The sequence below is a fragment of the Aythya ferina genome (assembly GCF_964211825.1).
Source record: "Aythya ferina genome assembly, contig: HAP1_SCAFFOLD_365, whole genome shotgun sequence".
In the NCBI taxonomy this organism is placed as follows: Eukaryota; Metazoa; Chordata; class Aves; order Anseriformes; family Anatidae; genus Aythya; species Aythya ferina.
In genome coordinates, this window is record NW_028181202.1 from 1 (window position 1) to 26,907 (window position 26,907).

Here is a 26,907-nt window from a genome sequence, read left to right on the forward strand (position 1 = left end):
GGCGGGGGGGGGGGGCGAGGGGGGGGGGCACCTCAGTGAGGGGGGGGGGGGGGCTCAATGAGGGGAGGGGGGGGTCACCGGGGGAGGGGGGGGGGGAGGCGCACGGGGGGGTGTGAGGGGGGTGGGGGGGGTGGGGGCCGCGCGGTGCCGCCCCCCCCGGGTTTTGGGAGCCCCCCCCCGGGTTTTGGGAGCCCCCCCCCCGCCCCCGGGGCCCCCCCCCCCGCTCACAGCCGCTGCTCGCCGCCGCTCGGCGCCGCCGCCATTTTCTTCGCAGCGAAGGAACCCGCGGGGGGGGGGGGGGGGGCGGGGGGGCGGGGGGGGGGGGGGGCCCCGCTCCGGGTTTCCTCCTCAGCTCGGTTCGGGCCCCCCCCCGCCCCCCCCCCAGCGCCGCGGGCGCTGATTGGCCCCGCGCCGCGTCGCTCAAGGCGGCGCCGCGCGGGGATTGGCTGCTGGCGGGGCCCCGGGGGCGGGGCAGCGCGGCGGCGGCGGCCGTTGGAATTGGCGGGAAGCGCTGTCAGTTAGGCGCCCCCCCCTCCCCCCCTCCTCCCTCCTCCCGCTCCTCCCGCCCGCCCGGGTTGTGGGCGGGGCCGGCGGAGCGCGCGCGGCGGGCGATTGGCCGGCGGCTCCCGGCGCGGCGCCGCCATTGGCGGGCGGCGCCGCCCGTCACGGGGAGGGCGGGGAGGGCGGGGGGGAGGGGGGAGGGGGCAGCGCGCGCCGCGCTCCCTGCGGGGCTGGGCCGGGTTTGAAATTTAACGGCCGCAACGGCCGCCGGGACACGCCCCCTCCGCGCGCGCCGGGACACGCCCCCCCCCCCCCCCAGCCCCGGCCGCGGCCACGCCCCGCAGCACCGGGGGGCGGGGGGGGGGCACCGGCACCGGCCCGGGGGGGCGGGGGGGGCTGGGGGGCACCGGGGGGCGTTAACGGGGGGTCCGGGGGGGCTTTGGGGGCACCGGAGGGGCTCTGGGGGGGGCTTGGGGGCACCGGGACCCCCCCGTGGGGTCTGAGTGGGCACCGGGACCCCCCCACGGGGCTCTTAGGGGCACCGGGACCCCCGCATGGGGCCTTTAGGGGCACTGGGATGACCCCAAAGGTCACCGGGAACCCCCCTCGGGGGCTTTAGGGTCACCAGGACCCCCCCCAGAGGTCACTTAGGGTCACCGGGACCCCCCCTCGGGGGCTTTAGGGTCACTGGGATGACCCCAAAGGGCACCGGGACCCCCCCATGGGGCCCTTAGGGTCACTGGGACCCCCTCTTTGAGGGTTTTAGGGTCACTGGGACCCCCCCACGGCCACCGGGACCCCCCTTGGGGCCTTTATGGCCACCGGGACCCCCCCCACAGGTCACTTAGGGTCACCAGGATCCCCCCATGGGGCCCTTAGGGTCACCGGGACCCCCCCCTCAGGGGCTTTAGGGTCACTGGGACCCCCCCATGGCCACCGGGACCCCCCCGTGGGGCCTTTATGGCCACCGGGACCCCCCCCTCGGGGGCTTTATGGGCCCTGCAGCCCCCCCGTTCCCCCCCAGCAGCTGCCACCCTCTGCCCCCCCCTCGCTGACGTCCCCTGGCCCCCCCCGGGGGTCCCGCGCCCCCCACCCCGTAATCGCTCAGCTCCGGTCCCGATTTAGCCCTAATCCCCCGGATCGGCCTCGTTAACACCCGGCCGCTAACGAGATTAGGGGGGGCTCGGCACCACCGGGGGGGGCACGCGGGGCAGGCCGGGAGGTGTAGTCCTGGGGGGGCAACGGGGGGGGGCAGAGGGGTTTTGGGGAGAAATGGGGGGATTTGGGGTATGGGGGTGAGTTGGGGTGTAGGGGGGAGTTGGGGTGTGGGGGGGAGTTGGGGTACGGGGGGGATTTGGGGTGCCGGGGGGGTAATGGGATTTGGGGTGGGGGGTGTCTGGAGTGGTTTTGGGGGAAAACGGGAGGATTTGGGGTGTGGGGGTTAATGGGGGGATTTTGGGGTGCGGGGGGAGTTGGGGGGATTTGGGGTGCGGGGGGGTAATGGGGTGCGGAGCGTATTGGGGGCATTTGGGGGATGGGGGGGCAATGGGATTTGGGGGGGAATTGGGGTTATTTGGGGTGGGGGGTAACGGGGTGATTTGGGGGGATATTGGGGTGATTTGGGGGAGAATTGGGGTTATTTGGGGTGGGGGGGGTAACGCGGTGATTTGGGGGTAACGGGGTGATTTTCAGGAGAATTGGGGTTATTTGGGGTGGGGGGTTAATGGGATGATATTGGGGTGATTTGGGGGTAATGGGGTAATTTGGGGTGCACAGGGGGAGTTTTGGGGGCATTTGGGGGCGTGGGAGGAAAACGGGGGGGGGTCAGGAGGGCGCGGGCGGCTCCAGGACCATTTGGGGTCCGCAGCGGGATTTGGGGGGCGCTGGAGGAATTGGGGGGGGCGGGCGGGAACGGGGCCGTTCGGGGCGATTTGGGGCAATTTGGGGGCGTGGGGGGGGGTCAGGAAGGGCGTGAGGGGGGGCCCGGTGCCCCCCCCCACCCTAAGTGGGCGCTAATCGGGGCTGGGGCGCGATTAGGAGCCCCCAAAGCGGCTTTGGGGCGGCTCAGCCCGGCTTGGCCGGCACGGCCGCGGCTCAGCCCGGCTCAGCCCCGGGTTGGGGGGGGGGGGGGGGGCCGGCCCCCGCCCCCCCCCGAGCCCCCCCCCCCGGCCCCCACCCTATAAAAGGGCCCCGCGCCGGCCCCCCGCCCGCCCGCCCGCCCACGGGGTCTTCGTCCCCGGCCGTCGCCTTCGTCCCCCATTGGGGGGTCTCGGAGCCACCGCAGGGCTTCGTCCCCAACCGCTGCCTTCGTCCCTACCCGTCATCTTCATCCCTACCCGTGGTCTTCATCCCTACCCGTCATCTTCATCCCTACCCGTCATCTTCATCCCGTCCCATCATCTTCATCGCCCTTTGTTGCGTCTTCCTCCCTACCCGTTGTCTTCATCCCCATCCATCGTCTTCATCCCCAACCGTAGTCTTCATCCCCACTGGTCTTCCTCCACCCCAACCGTAGCCTTCAACCCAACCGTTGTCTTCCTCCCTACCCGTTGTCTTCATCCCCAACCGTAGTCTTCATCCCTACCGCTTGTCTTCAACCCAACCCTTGTCTTCATCCCCATTTGTTGCGTCTTCATCCCTTCCCATTGCCTTCATCCCCATCCATTGTCTTCATCCCAACCTGTTGTCTTCATCCTCAACCGTCGTCTTCATCCCTACTGGTTGTCTTCATCCCTACCCGTAGTCTTCATCCCCAATCATCATCTTCATCCCCAACCGTTGTCTTCTTCCACCCCAACCGTTGTCTTCATCCCTACTCATCGTCTTCATCCCCAACCATCATCTTCATCCCTATCCATTATCTTCATCCCAACATTGTCTTCCTCCCTACCTGTTGTCCTCACCCCAACCATCGTCTTCACCCCAACCATCGTCTTCACCCCCACCACCATCTTCACCCCCACCCGTAGCCTTCACCCCCTCCCGCAGCCTCCACCCCCTGCTCCCCCTCCCTTCCTCGCGCCCCCCTCGCCCCCCGCCATGCGGCAGCCGCAGCCGGCGCGGGACGAGCTCCCGGAGGACTTCTACATCCCCATGGCGCTGGACGCGCCCAACCTGACGGCGCTCAGCCCCTTCCTGGTGCCGCAGACCCACCTGGGCAGCCCGGGGGTGTTCCGGGGGATGTCGGTCTTCATGTTCGTGCTGATCGCGCTGGGGGTGCCCATCAACGGCCTGACCATCTTCTGCACCGCCAAGTACAAGAAGCTGCGCTCGCACCTCAACTACATCCTGGTCAACCTGGCCGTCTCCAACCTGCTGGTCATCTGCGTCGGCTCCACCACCGCCTTCTACAGCTTCTCCCAGATGTATTTCGCCCTGGGGCCCACCGCCTGCAAGATCGAGGGCTTCGCCGCCACCCTGGGAGGTAGCGGGGGCGGTGGGACGGACGTTGGGACGTGGGACGGGACACGGGGACACGGGGACGGACGGTGGGATGGACGTTGGGACATTGGGGTGGACATGGGGACACAGGGACAAGGGGACGTTGGGACGTGGGACAGGACAAGGGGACATTGGGATGGATGGTGGGATGGACATTGGGACATTGGGATGGACATGGGGACACAGGGACATGGGGACGTTGGGACGTGGGACAGGACGTGGGGACGTTGGGACATGGGGACACTGCAATATGGGATGTGGGGACGTTGGGATGGACGTGGGGATGGACATTGGGATGTGGGATGTTGGGACATGGGGACATTGGGACACGGGACGGGACACAGGGACGTTGGGACACAGGGACACTGCAACGTGGGACGTGGGGACGTTGGGACAGACGTTGGGACATGGGGACGGATGTTGGGATGGACATTGGGATGTGGGACATTGGGACATGGGGATGTTGGGATGGACGTGGGGACACAGGGACATGAGACATTGGGACATGGGACGGGACACGGGGATGTTGGGACACGGGGACACTGCAATATGGGACGTGGGGACGTTGGGGTGGACATTGGGATGTTGGGGTGGACGTGGGGACATGGGGATGTTGGGACGGGCGTTGGGATGGATGTAGGGACATGGGGACATGGGGATATGGGGCTGTGGGGACACGGGGATGGATATAGGGCCATGGGGACATAGGGATATAGGGACACGGGGCCATAGGGATGGATATGGGGCCGTGGGGACACAGGGATATGGGGCCGTGGGGCCGTGGGGCTATGGGCCCGCGGGGAGTGGGGCCCCCAGGAGGTGGCGGTGCCCCCCGCAGGCATGGTGAGCCTGTGGTCGCTGGCGGTGGTGGCCTTCGAGCGCTTCCTGGTGATCTGCAAGCCCCTGGGCAACTTCACCTTCCGGGGCAGCCACGCGGTGCTGGGCTGCGCGGCCACCTGGCTGCTGGGGCTGGTGGCCTCGGCGCCGCCGCTCTTCGGCTGGAGCAGGTGGGGGCCGGCCGGGGGGCTGGGGGGGGGTCTTTGGGGAGGGGGGGGGGGCGCGCGGGGCCGGTGGCAGCGCGGCCGTGGTCGCCCCCCCCCAGGTACATCCCCGAGGGGCTGCAGTGCTCGTGCGGCCCCGACTGGTACACGACGGGCAACAAGTGGAACAACGAGTCCTACGTCCTCTTCCTCTTCTGCTTCTGCTTCGGGGTGCCCCTCGCCATCATCATCTTCTCCTACGGGCGCCTGCTCATCACGCTGCGCGCCGTGAGTGCCGCCGGGGGGCGAGGGGGGGCGCTGGGGGGCACTGGGGATGGTTGGGGGGCATTGGGGGTCATTGGGGGGTCATTGGAGTCATTGGGGGTCATTGGGGGGTCACTGGGGCTGGTTGGGGGGTGTTGGGTGGTCATTGGGAGTCATTGGCTGTCCTTGGGGGGTCACTGGGGAGTCATTGAGGGTCATTGGGAGTCATTGGAGGGTCACTGGGGCTGGTTGGGGGTCATTGGGTGTCCTTGGGGTGTCCTTGGGGGTTATTGGGAGTCATTGGAGTCATTGGGTGTCATTGGGGCTCGTTGGGTGTCCTTGGGGGGTCATTGGGTGTCACTGGGGCAGTTAGTGGGGCTCATTGGGGAGGACACTGGGAGTCATTGGGGTCATTGGGAGTCATTGGGGGGTCATGGGGGGGTCCTTGGGGTGTCACTGGAGGTCACTGGGGGATCACGAGGCGTCATTGGGGCCCCTGGGTGTCATGGGGGGCCATTGGGGGGCCACTGGGCGTCACTGGGTGTCACTGGGTGTCACTGGGGCGCCACTGGGGTCATTGGGTGCCACTGGGGTGCCGTTAGGGGTCACTGGGGGTCATTGGGGGACCTTGGGCATCATCGGGGGTCACTGGGGCATCGCTGGCTGCCATTGGCTGTCCCCAAGGTGTCCCCGCCTGTCATTGGCTGTACCTGGGGCGTCCCCGCCTGTCATTGGCTGTCCCCAGGCACCCCCCACCCCCCACCTGCAGCGTGGCCCTGACCCAGACAGAGGCGGGGGCGGTGCCAGGGCCTTTATTGAGGGGGGGGGCACCAGTGACGTCATCACTGTGACGTCATCGCGATGACATCACACCCCCAGTGCCGGTGGCGCTGTCTCTGAGCATCCCTGTGGTGACGTCACTTCCCCTTGTGCCCACCGTGGTGACGTCACGTCCCCGCGTGTCCCTGTGGTGATGACGTCATGCTCCTATGGTGATGACGTCACGTCCCCGCGTGTCCCCAGGGCAATGCGGTCCCGTCCCCATCACAGTGATGTCACACCCATGCCAGTGACGTCACATCCTGCACCAGTAACGTCCCGCCCCGTGTCAGTGACGTTCCCTCTCCCCTCGATGACATCACACCCTGCTCAGTGACGTCACACCCCATGTCAATTAGGTCCCATCCCATGTCAATGACGTCACGCCCCACCTTGATGACGTCACGCCCCATGGCAGTTGCGTCCCATCCCATGTCAGTGACGTCACGCCCCACGTCAATGACATCACGCCCTACTCCAATGATGCCTCGTGCCGTACCGTACCGATGACATCACGTCCCATGTTGATGACATCACGCTTGATGTCAATGACGCCCTGCCCCATGCCAATGACATCACGTTCTACGTCAGTGACGTCATGCCCACCTCAATGACGCTCTGCCCCACGTCGATGACGTCACACCCTACGTCAATGACATCACGCTCGGTGTCAATGACATCACGTCCCACCTCAATGACATCACGCCCACCTCAATGACGTCACGCCCTGCCCCACGTCACCCCCTCCTGCGCTGTGCCATACCTGCCGGGCGGTGCCCCGCCCCCTTCTGCCCCACCCCCTGACGCCCCACCCCCTTCTGCCCCACCCCCTGACGCCCCGCCCCCTTCTGCCCCGCCCCCTTCCGCCCCGCCCCGCCAGGTGGCGCGGCAGCAGGAGCAGTCGGCCAGCACGCAGAAGGCGGAGCGCGAGGTGACGAAGATGGTGGTGGTGATGGTGCTGGGCTTCCTGCTGTGCTGGGCGCCCTACACGGCCTTCGCGCTCTGGGTGGTGACGCACCGCGGGCGCAGCTTCGAGGTGGGGCTGGCCTCCGTGCCCTCCGTCTTCTCCAAGTCCTCCACCGTCTACAACCCCGTCATCTACGTCCTGATGAACAAGCAGGTGGGCGGGGCCCCGGGGGGCGGGGCTTGAGGGGGCGGGGTTCAGTGGGCGGGGCCTACGGGGGACAGGGGCTAAGGGGTGGGGGTTAAGGGGGTGGGACCTAAGGCGAGGGGCTGAAGGGGGCGGGGCTTAAGGGGGTGTGGCCTAAGGGGGTCGTGGTTAAGGGGGTGTGGCCTAAGGGGGTGTGGTCTAATGGGGGTGTGACCTAAGGGGTGGGGTTTAAGGGGAGGGGTCAAGTTGGGTGTGGTCGAATGGGGCGGGTCTACATGGGTGGGGGCGGTACCCAGCAGCATCCAATGAGGTGCCACAGCACCCAGTTAGTCCCAGTGGTACCCAGTAAGGTGCCAGAAGCACCCAGTAAGAGCCCAGTAAGAGCCCAGTGAGGTCCCAGAAGCAGCCATTAAGAGCCCAGTAAAGTCCCAGTTACTCCCAGTGGGACCCAGTAAGATCCCAGTGACACCCAGTAAGGTCCCAGTGGAGTCCCAGCGCACCCAGTCACTCCCAGTAAGACCCCAGCAACCCCCCACTGACATGCCCGTGATGTGCCCCAACCCCTCCCAGCACCCCCAACCCCACCAGCAGAGGACACCCCAGTGGGCTGGGGTCACCCTGTGGGTCACGGTGTCACCATGGGTCACGGTGCCGCTATGGGCCCCAGTGCTATGGGTCACACCTTCCCTATGGGTCACAGTACCTCTATGGGTCCCGGTTCTATGGGTCCCAGTTCTATGGGTCACGGTGTCACTATGGGGCACAGTACCTCTGGGTCATGGTGTCACTGTGGGTCACGGTACCTCTATGGGTCGCGGTGTCGCCGTGGGTCTGGGAGCCGTGGGTCTGGGTGCCGTGGGTCTGGGAGCCGTGGGTCACGGCGCCGTGTCCCGTGGGCGCAGTTCCGCTCGTGCATGCTGAAGCTGGTGTTCTGCGGGAGGAGCCCCTTCGGGGACGAGGACGACGTCTCGGGCTCCTCGCAGGCCACCCAGGTCTCCTCCGTCTCCTCCAGCCAGGTCTCGCCCGCCTAGGCTGCCCCATAGCGGGCCCTGCCCCATAGCGGGCCCTGCCCCACGGCGGGCTCAGCCCCATGGTGAGCTCTGCCCCATAGCGGGCTCAGCCCCACGGCGAGCTCTGCCCCATAGCGGGCTCGGCCCCAGCCCCACACCCTGGGCTCCCCCCCAGCAGTGTGGGGCTGTGGCTGCCCCCCAAGTGTGGGGCGCTCGCCATGGGGCAGCCCCCTCCCCGGCTCCATTGTACATAACCCCCCCCCGCGGCATTAAAGGCTGGAGACGCAGCCCCCCGGCCCCACAAGTGGTTGTTGGGGGGCAGTGGGGGGGGGGGGGGGGGGTGTGGGGGGGGGGCGGTGTGGGGCGCCCCACGGCGGGGGGGCCGCGCGGCCGAGTTCTGCTAGTAGTGAGCTCGCGGCCAGGACAGTTCAGAACTAGCGGAATTCCTGTCGCACGGCCCCACAGCGGGCTCGGCCCCACAGCTGCCCCATAGCTGCCCCACAGCTGCCCCACAGGATCCTTGGCCCCACAGCGTCGCCCCCCCCCAGGTGTCCCATGGGTCCCGCAGCTCCTCTATGGGGCACGGGATGGCCCCGCGGGTTCCCTGCCCCACAGCTGCCCCATAGCAGCCCCACAGCTGCCCCATGGCTGTGCCCTCGCCCCCCACAGCCCCATAAGGGGTCTGGCCCCATAACCGCCAATATCCCATGGTGCTCAACCAGCCCCACAGCCCCTCCTGCCCCATAGCGCCCCACAACCACCACCACCCCACGACCATCCCCGCCCCACAGTGCCCCACATCCACCCCCGCCCCATAGCTACCATCACCCCACAACCACCCCTGCCCCACATCCCCCCCCAACCCCAGCACTTATCTGCCTCCACCTCCAGGTCCTCGGGGCGCCGTGGGGCTGGCACCCGTGGGTCCCACGGCCCCTGCCCCACATCGCCCCATGGCCCCTGCCCCACGGCTGCCCCACGGCGCCCCTCGCCCCGCCGCCGGCCGGCCTCTCTCCCCAGGGCCCTGCCGGGCGCCCCCTTTTCCCTGCCCCCTAATCGCGCTCCCCCGGGGCGACCCCGAAAATCCCCGGATTATGGGGGGGGGGGGGGGGGGGGTGCGGCGGGATTAGGGGCAGCGCCCCACATATGCCGTGGGGTGGCCCCCTCGTTAATCCCCTAATTGCTAATGAGGGCTTTGGGCTATTTTTAAGGGTGCTGGGGGCCGGGGGCGACCCCCCCACACTTCCCTCCCCCCCCCATGCCCTACTTGGCCCCGCGCCGCTGCCCCCCGTGATGTAACCGCGGGGACCCACGGCGGGCGCTATGGGGCAGGAGGGGGGCTGGAGACACGCTATGGGGCAGGAGGGGGGCAGGAGTGGGGCTGGAGCCCCGCTATGGGGCAGGAGGGGGGCTGGAGCCCCGCTATGGGGCGGGGCAGAATGCCCACTGTAGGGCATCCTATGGGGCTGTGCCCCCCAACCATGCAGGCCACAGGCTGCCCCACGGCGTGCCCCACAGCGTCGAGCCCCATAGGGTTGTGCCCCATAGGGCCGTGCCCCTCAACAACACAGGGTTGCTGGCTGCCCCACGGCGTGCCCCATAGGATCTAGCCCCATAGGATCAAACCCCATGGCATTGAGCCCCATAGGATCAAGCCCTATAGGGCTGAGCCCCATAGGATCAAGCTCCATAGGATCAAATCCCATAGGATCGAGCCCCATAGGGCCGAGCCCCATAGGATTGAGTCCCATAGGATCAAACCCTATAGGGCCGAGCCCCCCAACCCCGTAGGGCTGCTGGCTGCCCCACAGCGCCGAGCCCCATAGGATGGAGCCCCCCAGCGCCGAGCCCCCCGCCCGCCCCCGGGGATTAGCGGCCGCCCTCAGCCCGGTCACCCCGGGCCCGTCCGGGTGACGCGGGGCCGCCGCCCCCCCCCGCCCCCAATTAAGGGATCAGGGGGCACGGGGGGGGCCCCGGAGGGGGGCTGGGGGGGTCAGGTAATCCGGGGGGGGGATAAGAGTGGCCCCGGCGCCCTGGCGGTGGCAGCAGCACCATGGCGGCAGGCTGGGAGGCGGCGTTCGCCGCGCGCCGGCGGCACGAGGACGAGGACACGACGCGGGACAGCGTCTTCACCTACACCAACAGCAACAACACCCGCGGTGAGCACGGGGGGGGCGCGGGGGGCTCACCTGGGGGCCGTAGCACCCGGCGGGGGCGTCATCTGGTGGGATCTGCTGGCCGTGGCACCCGGTCGCGTGGTCACCCGGTGCCGGTGTCACCCGGTGGCTGTGTCACTTGGTGTCGGTGTCACCCAGTTACTTGGTTACTTGTTGCTGGTGTCACCCGCTGCCGGTGTCACCCAGTGGCTGTGTCACCCAGTTCCCCGGTGCCGGTGTCACCCGGTTCCGTGGTTTGTCGGTGCTGGTGTCACTCGGTGGCTGTGTCACCTGTTAGCAAGGTCCCTCATTAATGGTGTCGCCCAGTACTGGTGTCACCCGGTGCCAATGTCACCCAGTATTGGTGTCACCTGGTACCGGTGTCACCCGGTGTCGGTGTTACTTGGTGCTGGTGTCACCCGGTACTGGTGTCACCCGGTACTGGTGTCACCTAGTACCAGTGTCACCTGGTGCCGGTGTCACCCAGTATTGGTGTTACCTGGTATTGGTGTCACCCAGTACCGGTGTCACCGGGTCCTGGTGTCACCCGGTGTTGGTGTTACCCGGTACTGGTGTCACCGGGTCCTGTGTCACCCGATGTCAGTGTCACCCAGTACCGGTGTCACCCAGTACTGGTGTCACCCGGTGCTGGTGTTACTTGGTGCCAGTGTCACCCAGTACCGGTGTCACCCAGTGCTGGTGTTACTCGGTGCCAGTGTCACCCAGTACCGGTGTCACCTGGTCCTGGTGTCACCGGGTCCTGGTGTCACCTGGTGTTGGTGTTACTTGGTGCCAGTGTCACCCAGTACCGGTGTCACCCGGTGTTGGTGTTACTTAGTGCCAGTGTCACCCGGTACCAGTGTCACCGCGTCCCGGTGTCACCCGCTGCCTCCCGCTGCTGCTGCAGGTCCGTTCGAGGGCCCCAACTACCACATCGCGCCGCGCTGGGTGTACAACCTGACGTCGCTGTGGATGATCTTCGTGGTGGTGGCGTCGGTGTTCACCAACGGGCTGGTGCTGGTGGCCACCTGGAAGTTCAAGAAGCTGCGGCACCCCCTCAACTGGATCCTGGTCAACCTGGCCGTGGCCGACCTGGGCGAGACGGTGATCGCCAGCACCATCAGCGTCATCAACCAGATCTCGGGATACTTCGTGCTGGGCCACCCGCTCTGCGTGGTCGAGGGCTACACCGTGTCGGCCTGCGGTGAGGGGGGGGCTGGGAGGGGAAATTTGGGGCTGGGAGGGGTGGGGCTGGGAGGTGGGGGGCGCTGGGGGGCTGTGGGGATGGAGCTGGGAGGTGTGGGGCTGGGAAATGTGGGGTGGGAGCCACAGGTCAGGGAGATGTGGGGCTGGGAGCCGTGGGATTGTGAAGTAGGGGAGCAGGAGCTGTGGGGCTGAGAGATGTGGGGCACTGGGAGCTGTGGGGCTGAGAGATGTGGGGCTGGGAGCCATGGGATTGCGAAGTAGGGCAGCAGGAGATGTGGGGCTGGGAGCTGTGGGGCTGGGAGCCGCGGGGCCAAGGGAGATGTGGGGCCAGGAACTGGCACACGGAGCGCTGTGGGGCCGAGGTGTGGGGCTGAGATGTGGGGCAGGGACTGAGACAACACAACTCTGGGGGGGGCCACGAACCATGGGGCCACATACCGTGGGGTCATCGTGCTGTGGGTCTGGGTTCTGTGGGTCCCAGCCGTGGGTCCCAGCCGTGGGTCCCAGCCGTGGGTCCGGGCTCCGTGGGTGCCAGCCGTGCCCCCGCAGGCATCACGGCGCTGTGGTCGCTGGCCATCATCTCGTGGGAGCGCTGGTTCGTGGTGTGCAAACCCTTCGGCAACATCAAGTTCGACGGCAAGCTGGCCGTGGCCGGCATCCTCTTCTCCTGGGTCTGGTCCTGCGCGTGGACGGCGCCCCCCATCTTCGGCTGGAGCAGGTGGGGGCCTGCCCCACGGCTGCCCCATAGCGGCCCCATAGGCTCCCTATGACTGCCCCATAGCAGCCCCATGGCTGCCCTGTAGTTTCCCTATAGCCACCCCATAGCCGCCCCATAGCTTCCCTATAGCTGTCCCATGGCTGCCCCATAACAGCCCCATAGCTGCCCCACAGAAGCCCCATAGCGGCCCCATAGCCTCCCTATAGCTGCCCTATAGCAGCCCCATAGCTGCTCCATGGCTGTCCCATGCCCCATAACTGCCCCATAGCTGCCCCCCTGCTGTCCCAGGGCCACCCCACACCCCATAACCACCCCATAACCGCCCCATATCTGCCCCATAGCCACCCCATAACCATCCCACACCCCATAACCACCCCATAACCCCCCTATAGCTGCCCCATAATCACCCCACACCCCACAACTGCCCCATATCCGCCCCATAACCACCCCATATCCAGCCCATAACCACCTCACACCCCATAACCACCCCACAACCCCCCCATAACCCCCCCGACCCCCCAGGTACTGGCCCCACGGGCTGAAGACGTCGTGCGGCCCCGACGTGTTCAGCGGCAGCTCGGACCCGGGGGTGCAGAGCTACATGGTGGTGCTGATGGTCACCTGCTGCTTCTTCCCCCTCGCCATCATCGTGCTCTGCTACCTGCAAGTCTGGCTGGCCATCCGCGCGGTGAGCCCCCCCGGACCCCCCCAGAGCCCCACAAAGACCCCCGGGCCCCCCCAGAGCCCCCCAAAACCACAGAGATCCCCCAAAGGCCCCCAGACCCACAGAGACTCCTCCGGACCCCCCCAGGACCCTCAGACCCTCCCCGCTCCCCTCCCTGCCCCACTGATCGCCTCCTGACCCCAATCCCTGCCCCACTGACCCCCTTCCTTCCTGCCCCACTGATCCTTTCCTGCCCCACTGCCCCCCCCTCCTGCCCCACTTTCCCCACACCACTGCCCCCCTTCCTGCCCCACTGCCCCCCTTCCTTCCTGCCCCCCTTCCTGCCCCACTGACCCCAATCCCCTTCTTCCTGCCCCACTGATCCTCTCCCACCCCCCACCCCCCGCTCCCCCTCCCTCCCCCAGTGCCCCCCCACCCCCCCACTGAACCCCCATTGACCCCCACTGACCCCCTCCACCCCCCATTGACCCCCATTAACCCCCCCTTGACCCCCATTGCCCCCCATTAACCCCCCACTGCCTCCCCCCACCCCCCATTAACCCCCATTGACCCCCGTTAACCCCCAATTAACCCCCCATTGACCCCCACTGCCCCCCCCACCCCCCATTAACCCCCCATTAACCCCCCACTGCCTCCCCCCACCCCCCATTAACCCCCATTGACCCCCGTTAACCCCCAATTAACCCCCCATTGACCCCCACTGCCCCCCCCACACCCCCATACCCCCCCACCAAGCCCCCCATTTGCCCCCCCAGGTGGCGGCCCAGCAGAAGGAGTCGGAGTCGACGCAGAAGGCGGAGAAGGAGGTGTCGCGCATGGTGGTGGTGATGATCGTGGCCTACTGCTTCTGCTGGGGGCCCTACACCTTCTTCGCCTGCTTCGCCGCCGCCAACCCCGGCTACGCCTTCCACCCGCTGGCGGCCGCGCTGCCCGCATACTTCGCCAAGAGCGCCACCATCTACAACCCCATCATCTACGTCTTCATGAACAGACAGGTGGGGCGTGTGGGGCGGGATGTGTGGGGCGGGGGGATGTGGGGCGGGTTGTGTGGGGCTGGAGGGTGTGGGGAGGGATGTGTGGGGCGGGGGGATGTGGGGAGGGATGTGTGGGGCCGTGTGGGGCCGGAGGGTGTGGGGCAGGATGTGTGGAGCTGTGTGGGGCAGGATGTGTGGGGTGGGATGTGTGGGGCTGTGTGGGGAGGGATGTGTGGGGCTCTGTGGAGCAGGAGGATGTGGGGCAGGATGTGTGGGGCTGGAGGGTGTGGGGCAGGATGTGTGGGGCTCTGTGGGGCTGAGATGTGTGGGGCAGGAGGATGTGGGGCAGGATGTTTGGGGCTGTGGGGCCCTGTGGAGCCCTATGGGGCCCTGTGGGGCAGGATGTGTGGGGCAGGAGGATGTGGGGAGGGATGTTTGGGGCTGTGGGGCCCTGTGGGGCAGGATGTGTGGGGCTGGGGGCCATATGGGGCTGTGTGGGGCCATGGGTCCTTGTGGGTCCCTGTGGGGCCGTATGGGGCGCTGTGGGTCCCTGTGGAGCTCTGTGGGGTTGTGGGGCCCTATGGGGCCATGTGGGCCTCTGTGAGGTGCTATGGGGCCATATGGCACCGTGTGGGGTTCTGTGGGTCTGTATGGGGCTGTGGGGCCGTATGGGGCCCTGTGGGGCTGTGTGGGTCCCTATGTGGCTCTGTGGGACCCTATGTGGCGCTGTGGGGCCATATGGGACCCTATGGGGCTCTGTGGGTTCCTGTGGGGCCCTATAGGGCTGTATAGGGCCCTATGGGGCTGTGAGGCCCTGTGGGTCCCTATGGGGCGCTATGGGGCCATATGGGACCCTATGGAGCTCTGCGGGTCCCTGTGGGGCCGTGTGGCTCCCTTTGGCTCCCTTTGTGTCCCTGTGTGGCCCTACAGGGCTCTGTGGGTCCCCGTGTGTCCCCTTGGGTCCCCTTGGGCCCGGCCCGTCCCCAGCTCCCCTCTGACCCTTTCCCCCCCCCGCAGTTCCGTAACTGCATCCTGCAGCTGTTCGGCCGCAAGGTTGACGACGGCTCCGAGGTGTCCACGTCCCGCACCGAGGTCTCGTCGGTCTCCAGCTCCTCCGTGGCGCCCGCGTAGGGCCGGGGCCGGGGCCGGGGCCGGCGGCGCCGCCTCCGGGGCCCGCTCCGGGGCCTAGGCCGCAAGCAGGCCGCGGCCGTCGCCATGGTGACCGCCCCGCTTCCCGCCCCGCCGTCGCCACGGCGACGCCCCGCCCCCTGTACAGCCCCGCCCCCTGTAGCCAATAAAGGCTCGGACCTTCTGTACCCCCGCGGCCAATGGGGAGGCGGCGCTGCCGGCGGGCCGCGCGCCGGTTGGCGGGAGCGGGTGTCCGTCCTCGCCGGGGCCCCGCCCCTTCACGCGGAGGGAGGGAGGGAGGGAGGGAGGGAGGCTGCGCCTCCTCCAATCAGCGCGCGGAAAGGGCGCGGCGGGAGAATGCCGCGCGGCGATTGGTTGGGGCGCGGCGAGCGGGAAGAGGCGAGGGCGGCGATTGGCTGGGGGAAAGGGCGGGAAGGGCGCGCGCCGTCCTGACAGGAGAAAGGCGAGGAGGGGGCAGGGGAGGGAGGGGCGGGTCCCGGCCCAATTAACGCCGCTAATTAGCGCTCCGCTCATTAAGGCCCCGTCAGGGAAAGCTTCATTAGGCGCGGCCGCAGCCCCCCGCGGCGCTGTCGGTGCCGTAGAGCTCCAGCAGCCCCCGCAGGATCTGCGCCAGCTCCGCGGGGCTCAGCGAGGGGCTCAAAACCTGGGGGGGGCGGGGGGGGGGAACCAGTTTGGGGCTCCCAGTACGGCCACAGCCTCCCAGTCACCCCCCCGAACCTCCCAGTATCCCCAGTAACCCCTCCCAGTGCCCCCAGTCCCCACGCATCCCGCCCGGTGTCCCCCCCCGCCCTTCCCAGTGCTCCCAGTTCTTCCCAGTTTCCCCAGTAGCCCCCTCCCAGTGCTCCCAGTCCCACAGTCCCCCTGTAGCTCTCCCCCAGTTCCCCCACAGCCCCCTCCCAGTACTCCCCAGTCCCTCCCAATCCCCCCATAGCACCCTCCCAGGCCCCCCTGCCCTTCCCAGTCCCTCCCAGTGCCCCCCAGTCTCTCCCAATCCCCTCCATAGCCCCCCCAATCCCCCCATAACCCCCTCCCAGCACCCCCCCATCCTTCCCATTGCCCCCCAGTCCCTCCCAGTGCCCTCCCAGTCTCCCCCAGGCCCCCCAATCTCCCCCAATCCCCCTATAACCCCCTCCCATCACCCCCCATCCCTCCCAGTGCCCCCCAATCCCCCCATAGCCCCTTCCCAGTCTTTCCCAGTCCCCTCCAGTCCCTCCTAGTCTCTCCCATTCCCCTCGTAGCCCCTTCCCATTGCTCCCCAGTCCTTCCCAGTCCCTCCCAGTGCCCCCCCCTCACCTGCCACCATCGGGGGGGCGCCCCGGGGGGGGGCCCGGTGCCGCAGATGGCCATGGCCAGCAGCAGGACGGCGGCGGCCAAGTGCTGGGGGGGGTGTTGCAGCCCCAGCCCCCCCGCAGCCCCGTCCCGCAGCAGCGCCCACGACACCCCCGGCACCAGCGGCTGCCCCCAGCCCCCCCGGCGGCCCCAGCGGCCCAGCGCCAGCAGGTACTGCAGCAGGTACTGGGGGGGGGCACACAGGGGGGTTGGGGGGGTCGTAGAGGGGTTTGGGGGGGTCGTAGAGGGGTTTGGGGGGGTCATACAGGGGTTTGGGGGGGTCATACAGGGGTTTGGGGGGGGTCATACAGGGGTTTGGGGGGGGATTGGGGGGGCCCAGGGGCGTTTTGGTGGGGCCCAGAGGGGGATGGGGGGGTTTGGGGGGTTCCCAGGGGGGGTCCCGTGAGTCTGTGTGTATTTTGGGGGGGGCTCTGTGTATTTTGGGGGGGGTCCCGTATATTTTTGGGATGTCCTGTGTATTTTTGGAGGGGTCCCGTGTATTTTGGGGGGGTCCCATGTATTTTGGGGGGGTCCTGTGTATTTTTGGGGGCATCCTGTGTATTTTTGGGGGGCTCTGCGTATTTTTTAGAGGGTTCTGTGTGTTTTTGGGGTGTCCCGTGTATTTCTGGGGGGCTCCCGTGTATTTTTGGGGGGGCTCTGTGTATTTTTGGGGGAGTCCCGTGTATTTTAGGGGGTCCCATGTATTTTTGGGGGGCTGTGTGTTTTTGGGGTGTCCCGTGTATTTTTTGGGGAGTCCTGTGTATTCCTGGGGGGTTCCTGTGTGTTTTTTGGGGGGCTCTGTGTGTTTTAGGGGGGGTTCCCGTGTATTTTGGGGGGGTTCCCGTGTATTTTGGGGGGGTTCCCGTGTATTTTGGGGGGGTTCCCGTGTATTTTGGGGGGGTTCCCGTGTATTTTCGGTACCTTGTGTGGCTGTGGGGCGGGCAGTCGGAAGCGCAGTGCCCTGAGCAGCAGCAGCTCGCAGCGCCCCAGGCTCTGGCGCAGCCCCAGCGCCGCCCCGGGGCCGGGGGGGGGCTCCCCGGGGTGCAGGCACCTGGGGGCGGGGCTTGGCGGGGGGCGGGGCCTCGCCACGGGGGGCGGGGCCTCGCCCGAGGGGGAGGAGGGGCTGAGGGAGGGGGTGAGCGGGTCTGGGAGGGGGCGGGGCTTTGTGGAAGGGGTGGGGCCTCACACAAGGGGGTGTGGCTTTGAGGAGGGGGAGTGGCCTCACGCGGGGGGCGTGGCCTCGGGGCAGGGAGGGGCCTCAGGAAGGGGGCCCACAGTGGGGAGCTGGGGGGGGAGATGCTGAGGGGGCGTGGCTTAATGAAAGGGGCGTGACTTGTGAATCAGGGGCGTGGCTCGGTAAAGAGGATGTGGCCTCACATAGGGGCGTGGCCTCGAAGTGGGCGGGGCCAACATATACACAGGGGTCTCATGGCAAGGACTGGAAGGAGAAGGGGTGTGGCTTGTGATATGGGCATGGCTTATTGAAAGGGGCGTGGTTTGCTGAAAGGGGCGTGGCTTGTGAGAGGAGGTGTGGCCTCACATAGGGGCGGGGCCTCAAAGTGGGCGGGGCCAAGGCATGCATGGGGCAAGGACTGGAGGGAGGGGGGGTGTGGGGTGAGGAGGGGAGGCGTGGCCTAACCCAGGCAGGGGGCGTTACCTGTGGGTGACGTTGATGACGTCACGGGCGCGAGGCCCCGCCCCCTGGGCCTTGCTGGCCAATAGCAGGGCGGCGGCGGCCACCAGCAGGGGGTCGTGGGGGGCGCGGGCGGCGCGGGCGAAGCCCTGGAAGGCCCCGAGCGCCGTGCCCAGCGCCGCCGAGCCCAGCCCCAGCCGCACCCCTGCGGGATGACGTCATCAGCATGACGTCATCACGGTGATGTGACGTCATCGCGGTGATGTCACGGCAGGGGGCGGGGCTTACCGGCCTCCATGATGAAGCGCGAGACGCGGAAGCGGCGCCGGGCCTCGGCCGGGTCCGGGGAGCGGGGGGGTGATGACGTCACGTGGGGGGGTGATGACGTCACGCGGGGAGGCGGTGACGTCACGCGGGCGGCTCGTGATGTCAGCCGGGCGGCTCGTGACGTCACGCGGGGAGGCGGGGACCCCCCGCGATCGGCCCGGGAGGGCGCGTAGGGCGGTGATGACGTCATGCGGGCACGCGGTGACGTCACGCGGGGGGGTGGTGATGTCATGCCGGTAGCTGGTGACGTCATACAGGCAAACAGTGACGTCACGCAGGAAGCTGGTGACGTCACAGGGGTACCGCTGCCATCACAAGCCCAGTGACGTCACGCAGCACAGTGATGACGTCACACACCCAGCAGCCACCCAGAGCGCAGCTCCCGGTGTGACGTCACGCCCCGCCCCCCGCAGCCCCGCCCCCTCAGCGTGACGTCACAGCCCCGCTCCCCCCCCTCCCGCGGTAAGCTGACGTCACAGCCCCTCGTGGGTGGCGTCACGCGGCCCCCTCCCCGCGCCGCTGACGTCACGCCCTCCGCCCCGCCCCTCCGTGACGTCACGCCCCCATGTGACCCGGCCCCGCCTCACCCCTCTCCGTCCCGCGCTCCCGCAGCGGCCCCGGGCCCGGCGCGGCCGTGACGCCACTTCCGGGGGGGGCGGAGCCTCGCCGCGCGCATGCGCCGCGGGCGGCCAATCAGCGGCGAGCGCGCGCGGGGCCGGCGCCGAAAGGAAGCGGCGGCAGCGGCGGGAGGTGGGGGAGGGGCGGGGAGGGGGCCGCAGAGCGCGGGAAAACGGGGGGGGGGGGGGGAAGGGGGGCGGAAAGCGCGGGAAAACGGGCACGTGGGGGGCGGGGCCAGAAAAGCGCGGGAAAATGGGGGGCGGGGCCGGGAAGCGCGGCGGGGAGGGGGGTGCCGGAAAGCGCCGCTGTCGTAAAGCGCCTCCCCTGTCACGTGACAGGACCCCGACCCCGCCCACCTGACCCCGCCGTGACCCCGAGACCCCGTTGTGACCCCTGAGGTGCTGCTGGGCGGCCTGGAGGAGGCGGGGCTCCAACAGGTGGGCGGGGCCTCGGAGGGGGCGTGGACTTAGTGTATGGGCGGGGTCTGTTGGGGCGGGGCTGGGTCGTGGAGCTCCCATTTGTGAGTGTGGTCGGGGGGAGGGGCTTAAGGGGGCTGTGGTCGAATGGGCGGGGCTTAAATGGGCCTGGCTCCACGTGGGGGCGTGGCCTAAGTGGGTTGGGCCTTGGGGTGGAGCCTGGGGGAGGCTCCTGGCAGCGGGGCTTGGGCTGGGGGCGGGGCTTCTCAATGGGGGCGTGGCCTGTGAAGGGGGCGGGGCTTCCACTGAACTCGGGGGGGGGCTCGGGGGGGTCCCTGGGGTCCTAAGGGGGAGGGAGGGGCTCTGGGGAGGGTCCTAATGAGGGGAGGGGCTAATTGGGGGGGGCCCTAATTGGGGGGTCCTCTGAGGGGGTCCCTACAAAGCCCCCTTGGGAGGGGTCCTGGGGGGGGGTCCCTATTTTGGGGGGGTCTCAGTGGGGGGGTCCCCATTCGGGGTCTCCCTTTTGCCCCCCCCCAGGGCTCGGCCCCCCAAATGGCCTCCAACCTGTGGGACGCGACCCCCCCCCCGCTGAGGGGGGGCGAGGAGGAGGAGGAGGAGGAAGAAAAAGGGGAGGGGGACGCACCCCCCCACGCCAGGTACCACCCCCCCGTGACCCCCCTGCGACCCCAGATGACCTCCCCCATGACCTCTCTGTGACCCCCCTGTGACCCCATGACCCCCCTGTGACCCCCTGTGACTCCCCCTGGCCCCATGTGACCCCCCTGTGACCCCCCCCGTGACCCCCCTGTGACCCCACATGGCCTCCCCATGACCCCATGACCTCCCCGTGACCCCCCCATGACCCGGTGACCCCCCCGTGCCCCCAGGCAGATGCTGAGCACCGAGCGCCTCCTGCAGCTGCTGCTCTGCGACCCCCGGGGGGGGGCGGCCCTGAGACCCCCCCCCCCGCCGCCCCCCCTGCCCCCCGCCGACCCCCCCAGGTGAGTGCGAGGACCCCCCCAGCCCCTCCCCCACCCTAAATCCCCCCCGTTCATTTTGGGGGTCCCCCCCATTTTTGGGGCCTCCCCCCCAAATTTTTTGGGACCCCCCCATTGCAGGGCCCCCCCCCCGACGCTGGGGGAGCTGCAGGAGGAGCTGGGGGCGGCCAGGAGGGCGCTGGAGGAGCTGAGGGCACAGGTGAGGGGGGGCCGGACCCCCAAGTGTGGGGCTGGGACCCCAAAATGTGGGGTGGGGACCCCTAAATAAGAGGGAGGGGGCCCCGTAAGTGTGGGGCAGACCCAAAAATTTGGGGTGGGACCCCCAAGTGTGGGTCAGGGCCCCCCAAATATGGGGTGGAAGCCCCCTAAGTGTGGGTCAGGCCCCATAGATGTGGGGCAGGACCCCTCAAGGGCGTTGCCAGCCCCCCAACTGTGGGTCAGGGCCCCCCAAATATGGGGTGGGATCCCCCTAAATGTGGCTCGGGCCCCATAAGTGTGGGGCAGAGCCCCCCAAGTGTGGGGCAGCCCCCCCCGCCCCCCTTTTCCCCCTTTTAGGCCCCAATCCTTAGTGCGGGGGTCACCGTGGGGGGGTGGGGGGGCAGCATAGCCCCTCCCCTCCCCCCCCCCAAATTTTCCTCCCCCCCCCAAATTTTTCTCCCCCCCCCCGCAGTGCCCGGAGCTGGGGGCGCCCCCGAGCCCCCGCCCCCCCCCGCTGCTGGCCCTGGGGGTGCTGGGGGCCGACCTGGGGGCCATGGCCACGGCCTTCGGGGTCACCGAGCTGCACCGGGGGGGGCCGGGGGGGGGGCGCCGAGACCCCCCCCAACACCCCTGGGGGGCCCTGGCCCCCCCCACGCAGCAGGGGCTGCGGCGCCTGGCCCAGGTGGGGGGGCTCTGCCCCATAGCGGGGGGGGTTGGGGGCTGGGGGGGGCAATTGGGGCCTGTGGGGGGGGTCTGGGGGGGGGGTTGGGGGGGGTACGTGGGGTGGGGGGGGGGTTGGGGGGGTAATTGGGGGCCCATGGGGGGGTCCTGGGGGGTGCTTAGGGGGGGTACGTGGGGTGTGGGGGGGTCTCTGCCCCATGGGGGGGGGGTTAGGGTGGGTTGGGGGGGGCGTGGGTCCTGTGGGGGGGGCAATTGGGGCCCATGGGGGGGTTTGGGGGGGTCTTGGGGGGGTTTAGGGGGTGGGGGGAGCCTCTGGGCCCCATAGTGGGGGGGTGAGGGGGGGCTGTGGGGGTTTGGGGGGGGGTCTGTGGGGGTTTGGGGGGGGTCTGGGCCCCATGGGGGGGGTGCAAAGTCCCCTGGGGCGCTTGGGGGGGGCTGGGGGGGTTTGGCCCTGGGGGGGTTGCACTGGGGGGGGGTCCCCAGCCCCATGGGACCCCCCCAGCCCCATGGGACCCCCCCAGCCCCATGGGACCCCCCCTTTTTTTCCCCCCCAGAGCCTGGAGGCGGCGGCGCGGCTGCAGCAGACGTGGGCCCAAACCTCGCAGCTGGAGGGGGGGCTCCGGGCACTGGGTGAGACCCCGGGGGGGGCAGTTTGGGGGCGGGGGGGGGGGCACAAAGCGGGGTCCCCCCCCCAACAAAAATGTAACCCCCCCCCCTCCCTTTTCTTCTCTTTCTCCCCCCAGAATCCCGCCTGGCCGCCCTGCAGCACCGCCACCGCCTGCCCCCCACACACAGCGCGCCGGGGGGCGCCCCATAAGTCTGCCCCATAAGTGTGCCCCCCAAGTCCTGCCCCATAAGTGCCACCCCCCCAAGTGCCACCCCATAAGTGCCACCCCCCAAGTCCTGCCCCATAAATGGTGCCCCATAAGTGCCACCCCATAAGTGCTGCCCCCTAAGTATGCCCCCCAAGTGCCACCCCCCAAGTCCTGCCCCATAAGTGCCACCCCATAGGTGGCACCCCCCAATTGCTGCCCCCCAAGTGCCGCCCCATAAGTGCCACCCCCCAAGTGCTGCCCCCCAAGTGCCGCCCCCCAAGTCCTGCCCCCCATTTCCTGCCCCACAAGTGCCGCCCCCCAACTAGTAAAAACCCCTTCACCCCCCCCCCACGGGGGTCATTTTATTTAGGGGGGGGCTCCTTTCTCTGGGGCTGGGGGGGTTGTGGGGAGGGTGGAGCCCCCCCCACCCCACGCCAAGCCCCCGGGGGGGCCCCGTGAGCGCGGTTCGGGCCCTATATGGCCGGCGGCGCCGCCGGGGCCGTGTTTACGCCGCCGGGGCCGTGACTCAGCGCGGGGCGAATTCCTCACGGGGGGGGGCACCCGCCCCACACCCCCCCCCCACACGCTGTGGGTCCCGGGGGGGGCACCCAAGGGTCGGGGCTGGGCCCCCCCCCCCCGCTGGAGGATTCCTGGGGGGTGAGGTCAGTGTGGGGGGGGTGACCCCAGAGCGTGACCCACGGTGGGTGCTGACCCACACGTCTGACCCACACGTCTGACCCACAGCATCCTGACCCACATCTTCCTGACCCACACGTCCCTGCCCCACACATCCCTGACCCACATCTTCCTGCCCCACACATCTCTATCCCTACATCCCCTCACCCCACGCATCCTGCCCCACATCCTCCTGCCCCACACATCCTGCCCCACACATCCCTACCCCACACCTTCTGACCCCAAACATCCCAGCCCCACACCCCCCTACCCTGCCCCACACATCCCAGCCCCACACCCCCTGCCCCACACCCAACACAGGCCCAGCCCATGCCCCCCACGTGTGTGGGGCACCCCACAAGTGCCCCCCCACCCTATAACCCCCCCTCACCCCCCCGGTAGCGCCCCCCCCAGCCCCCCAGCACTATCGGGGCCCGGCTGCTTCCGCCGCTGCCTCATTTCCTGCCCCATAGCACCCCACAACCCCCCCCATGGATGCCTCCCCACTGCCTTATAGGGCCCTGTAGGATCCCTACAGCCCCTCCCCACCCCACAGGGCCCTATAGGACCCCCGGGAGCCCCCCGAGCCCCATAGGGGTCCCACAGCCTCCCCCTACCCCCCAGGACCCCTCCTGGGGTGTCCCAGGGGATCCTATAGGGTTCCTTCCCCTGCTCTTAAAGCCCCACAGGGTCCCCGCAGGCCCTATAGGGTCCCTACGGCCTCTCCCTGCCCTATAGGGCCCCACAGGGTCCCTACGAGCTCCCCCCACCCCATAGCATCCCCACAACCTGCCCGGGTCCCATAGGGTTCTGTGGGGTCCCTACGGCCTCCCCCCGCCCCATAGCATCCCCGTGACCTTCCCCCATCCCCTACGCCCCTATAGGATCCCTACAACCTCCCCCTGCCCTATAGGGCCCTGCAGGATCCCTAAAACCTCCCCCCGCCCTATAGGATCCCTGGGGCTCCCCCCTGCCCTATAGGACCCCATAGGATCCCCACAACCTCCCCCCACCCCATAGCATCCCCGTGACCTTCCCCCATCCCCTACACCCCTATAGGGCCCCTACAACCTCCCCCCGCCCTATATGGCCCCATAGGATCCCCACAACTTCCCCCCACCCCATAGAACCCCTACAATCTCCCCCCACCCCACAGCGCCCCACAACCCCCCTAGGACCTCCCCCTCCCCACATAACCCCTATAGGGTCCCCACGCGCTCCCCCCACCCCATAGAACCCCATAGACCCCCCCCCGCCCCATAGCACCCCCCCACGACCCCCCCACCCCATAGCACCCCATAGAACCCCCCCATGCCCCCCTCACCCCACGGCATCCCCCCCCCCCCATCCCCTGTGGCCCCCCCCCCACCTCCCCGGTGCCCCCCCTCCCCCCCCGGTGGGCGTGGCCCCCCCGGCCCGTGCCCAATTAAGGCCCCGTGCGCGCCGCGCGCCCCCCCGGGACCGGCACCCGCGCGGCGGCGGCGGCGGCTCCGAAGCCCCCGGCCCCGGCTCCGATCGCTCCCCACAAGTGCCCGGTAATGGGGGGGCGCAGGGACCCCCGGGGGGGGCAGGGACCCCCGAGTGGGGGGCTGGGGGACCCGAAATTGGGGCTGGGGGACCCCAGTTTGGGGCTGGGAGAACCCAATCTGGGGATGGGAGCCCGAATTTGCGGCTGGGGGGGCCCTGAAATGGGCTCGGGACCCCCAAGTGTGGGGCTGGGACCCCCGATTTGGGGCTGGGGGACCCGAAATTGGGGCTGGGATCCCCATAATTGGGGCTGGGGGGTCCCTGAAATGGGCTCGGGACCCCAGTTTGGGGCTGCGGGACCCCGATCTGGGGATGGGGGACCCCTGAAATGGGCTCGGGACCCCCGAGTTTGGGGCTGAGACCCTCGAGTTTGGGGCTCGGGACCCCCAAGTGTGGGGCTGGGACCCCCGAGTTTGGGGCTGAGACCCTCGAGTTTGGGGCTTGGGACCCCCAAGTGTGGGGCTGGGGGACCCGGAATTGGGGCTGGGAGACCCCCAAGTGTGGGGTGAGACCCCCGAGATTGGGCTCAGGACCCCCAAGTGTGGGGCTGGGCCCCCCAAGTGTGGGGTGTGAGGCCCCGATCTGTGGGGCTTTGGGGCACCGGGGGGGGGACCGCATTTTTGGAGCCATTTTGAGCTTTTTGGGGGCCGTTTGGGGCTTTTCACGAGGAGACCCCCCCGGGATGGGGCCGGGGGACCCCCAAGTGTGGGTCCTGCCCCCCAAGTGTGGGGCGGGGAGGTGGTGAACCCCAATTTGGGGCCATTTTGAGCTTTTTTTGGGCTGTTTTGTTTTTTTTTCTGAGGGACCCCCACCGAATGGGGCCGGGGACCCCCAAGTGTGGGTCCGGGACCCCCAAGTGTGGGGCACGGGGGGGGGGGAGGGGGGCGCTGCGAGGCTGCCGCGTGCCGGGCGTGAGGGCGTGGCAATGACGTCGGCGATGACGTCGGCGGTGGGGGCGGGGCCGCGCGCGCTGCACGTGCGGGGGCGGGGCTACGGGGAGGGGGGCGGGGCTAAGGAGGAGGGGGCGGGGCTAAGGGGGGCGCCGCCGGGGGGAGGTACCAAAAAGGGGGGGGAGGGGCTGGAATTGGGCTGAACCAAAAAGACCCCAAAATGGGGGGGCCCGGGGGGGGTCCTCGACCCCCCCCCAGGGCCCTCCCTCACCCCCCAGCCCCCTTATAGGGACCCCCATACAGGGACCCCCCCTTATAGGGTCCTTTATGGGACCCCCTTTATGGGACCCCCTTATAGGGCCCCCCCTTACAGGGTCCCCTTATAGGCCCCCCCCTTATAGGCTCTGTTATAGGGTCCCCTTATAGGGACCCCCCTTGTAGGGTCCCCTTAGTGAAGCCCCCTGTAGGATTCCTCCTGATAGACCCCCCCTGACAGGGCCCCCTTGTGGGATCCCCATTATGGGACCCCCCCTTATAGGGTCCCCTTATAGGGTCCCTCATAGGATCCTTTTACAGGAACCCCCCTTATGGGGTCCCCTCACAGGGTCCTCTTATAGGGACCCCTCTTACAGGGTTCTTCTATAGGGACCTGCCTTACAGGGTCTCCTTATAGGGTCCTTTATAGGATTCTTTATAGGATCCGTTATAGAATCCGTTATAGGGTCTCCTTATGGGATCCCTTATAGGATTCTTTATAGGATTTGTTATAGGGTCCATTATAGGATGCCTTATAGAGTCCCTTTATTGGGTTTGCTTATAGGATCTCCTACAGGATCCCCTTGCTGCGACCCCCCTTATAGGGTCCCTATTATGGAACCCCCTTATAGGGTCCCTTATAGGATCCCTTATAGGATTCTTTCATAGGAACCCCCCTTATGGGGTCCCTTGCAGGATTCTTGATATGATCCTTTCACAGGAACCCCCTTATAGGGTCCCTATCCCAAATTTCCCCCTGACCCCCCCTCTGAGCGCCCCGAGCTGGGCCAGGAGCGGCGGCGGCGGGACCCCAAAACCCCAAAGCCCAAAACAAGGCCCCCGGAGACCCCCCCACGGGGAAGCGGAGATGCCGGCCACCGGGAAGGACCTGGGGGGTGCGCACAGGAACCCCCTTACGGGGTCCCCTTATGGGGTCCTCCTATAGGATGCTTTTATAGGGACCCCCCTTATAGGGCCCCCTTATAGGGTTCTCTTATAGGGTCCTCTTATAGGGACCCCCCTTATAGGGTCCCCTTATAGGATCCTCTTGTAGGGGCTCTCGTTATGGGGTCTCCTTATAGGATCCCTTATAGGATCCCTTATAGAGTCCCTTATAGGGTCTCTCTATAGGGTCTGCTTATAGAATCTCTTATAGGATCCCCTTACTGGAGCCCCTCTTATAGGATCCCTTATAGGATCCGTTATAGGATGCCTTATAGGGTCCCTTATAGGGTCCCTTATAGGCTCTGCTTATGGGATTTCTTATAGGATCCCCATTCTGGGACCCCCCTTATAGGGTTCCTTATAGATCTCTTATAGGATGCCTTATAGGGTCTCTTTATAGGGTCTGCTTATAGGATCTCTTATAGGATCCCCATTATAGGACCCCCCTTATGGGGTCCCTTGTAGGATTCTTTATAGGATCCATTATAGGATCCGTTATAGGGTCCCTTATAGGGTCTGCTTATAGGATTTCTTATAGGATCCCCTTACTGGAACCCCCCTTATAGGGTTCCTTATAGGGTCCCTT

The 26,907-nt window shown here is 67.9% G+C and overlaps 4 protein-coding genes across 6 annotated transcripts; 3 read left to right on the top strand and 1 right to left on the bottom strand.

The window, feature by feature from the left end:
- The first annotated feature begins 2,480 nt into the window (after window positions 1-2,480).
- On the top strand, window positions 2,481-8,416 carry LOC311429149 (blue-sensitive opsin). The gene is made up of 5 exons (XM_084540278.1): window positions 2,481-3,925; window positions 4,781-4,949; window positions 5,045-5,210; window positions 6,886-7,125; window positions 8,019-8,416. Exons 1-5 carry the CDS (start codon window positions 3,541-3,543, stop codon window positions 8,145-8,147), a joined length of 1,089 nt encoding a protein of 362 aa, XP_084396404.1. The 5' UTR covers window positions 2,481-3,540; the 3' UTR covers window positions 8,148-8,416.
- A 1,680-nt stretch (window positions 8,417-10,096) lies between these two features.
- Window positions 10,097-15,517, top strand: LOC311429148 (red-sensitive opsin). Its single transcript, XM_084540277.1, has 6 exons — window positions 10,097-10,285; window positions 11,190-11,486; window positions 12,038-12,206; window positions 12,729-12,894; window positions 13,647-13,886; window positions 14,883-15,517. Exons 1-6 carry the CDS (start codon window positions 10,180-10,182, stop codon window positions 14,994-14,996), a joined length of 1,092 nt encoding a protein of 363 aa, XP_084396403.1. The 5' UTR covers window positions 10,097-10,179; the 3' UTR covers window positions 14,997-15,517.
- A 6-nt stretch (window positions 15,518-15,523) lies between these two features.
- Window positions 15,524-18,985, bottom strand: LOC311429150 (cyclin-Q-like). Of its 2 annotated transcripts, XM_084540280.1 has the most exons (6): window positions 18,891-18,985; window positions 18,265-18,543; window positions 18,001-18,181; window positions 17,265-17,394; window positions 16,308-16,529; window positions 15,524-15,657 (listed from the first exon to the last, which is right to left on the bottom strand). In XM_084540280.1, exons 2-6 carry the CDS (start codon window positions 18,533-18,535, stop codon window positions 15,553-15,555), a joined length of 909 nt encoding a protein of 302 aa, XP_084396406.1. In that variant the 5' UTR covers window positions 18,536-18,543; window positions 18,891-18,985; the 3' UTR covers window positions 15,524-15,552. The 2 variants fall into 2 exon arrangements, with proteins under 2 accessions (XP_084396406.1, XP_084396405.1); XM_084540279.1 differs by lacking the exon at window positions 18,891-18,985 and having other exon boundaries at window positions 18,265-18,564.
- LOC311429151 (uncharacterized protein) lies at window positions 18,922-22,270 on the top strand. 2 transcript variants are annotated; one of them, XR_014688115.1, is made up of 9 exons: window positions 18,922-19,053; window positions 19,260-19,358; window positions 19,875-19,993; window positions 20,225-20,338; window positions 20,456-20,534; window positions 21,006-21,215; window positions 21,769-21,844; window positions 21,958-22,086; window positions 22,158-22,188. XR_014688115.1 is itself a non-coding variant. In XM_084540281.1 (8 exons), the coding sequence occupies exons 3-8, from the start codon at window positions 19,890-19,892 to the stop codon at window positions 22,029-22,031; spliced, it is 657 nt and encodes a 218-aa protein (XP_084396407.1). In that variant the 5' UTR covers window positions 18,922-19,053; window positions 19,260-19,358; window positions 19,875-19,889; the 3' UTR covers window positions 22,032-22,270. The 2 variants fall into 2 exon arrangements, 1 of the variants encoding a protein (XP_084396407.1); XM_084540281.1 differs by having other exon boundaries at window positions 21,958-22,270.
- Window positions 22,271-26,907: the final 4,637 nt, after the last annotated feature.

Coding starts and splice junctions, on each gene's coding strand:
- LOC311429148 (XM_084540277.1), top strand. CDS start 10,180: ATGGCGGCAGGCTGGGAGGCGGCGTTCGCCGCGCGCCGGCGGCACGAG. Junction 10,286..11,189: donor CAACAGCAACAACACCCGCG/GTGAGCACGGGG, acceptor CTGCTGCTGCAG/GTCCGTTCGAGGGCCCCAAC. Junction 13,887..14,882: donor ACGTCTTCATGAACAGACAG/GTGGGGCGTGTG, acceptor CCCCCCCCGCAG/TTCCGTAACTGCATCCTGCA.
- LOC311429150 (XM_084540279.1), bottom strand. CDS start 18,556: ATGACGTCACCAGCTACCGGCATGACATCACCACCCCCCCGCGTGACG. Junction 18,182..18,264: donor GCGCTTCATCATGGAGGCCG/GTAAGCCCCGCC, acceptor GTCATCCCGCAG/GGGTGCGGCTGGGGCTGGGC. Junction 15,658..16,307: donor CGCCCCCCCGATGGTGGCAG/GTGAGGGGGGGG, acceptor CGCCCCCCCCAG/GTTTTGAGCCCCTCGCTGAG.
- LOC311429149 (XM_084540278.1), top strand. CDS start 3,541: ATGCGGCAGCCGCAGCCGGCGCGGGACGAGCTCCCGGAGGACTTCTAC. Junction 4,950..5,044: donor CCGCTCTTCGGCTGGAGCAG/GTGGGGGCCGGC, acceptor GCCCCCCCCCAG/GTACATCCCCGAGGGGCTGC. Junction 7,126..8,018: donor ACGTCCTGATGAACAAGCAG/GTGGGCGGGGCC, acceptor CCGTGGGCGCAG/TTCCGCTCGTGCATGCTGAA.
- LOC311429151 (XM_084540281.1), top strand. CDS start 19,890: ATGGCCTCCAACCTGTGGGACGCGACCCCCCCCCCGCTGAGGGGGGGC. Junction 20,535..21,005: donor TGGAGGAGCTGAGGGCACAG/GTGAGGGGGGGC, acceptor CCCCCCCCGCAG/TGCCCGGAGCTGGGGGCGCC. Junction 21,216..21,768: donor GGCTGCGGCGCCTGGCCCAG/GTGGGGGGGCTC, acceptor TTTCCCCCCCAG/AGCCTGGAGGCGGCGGCGCG.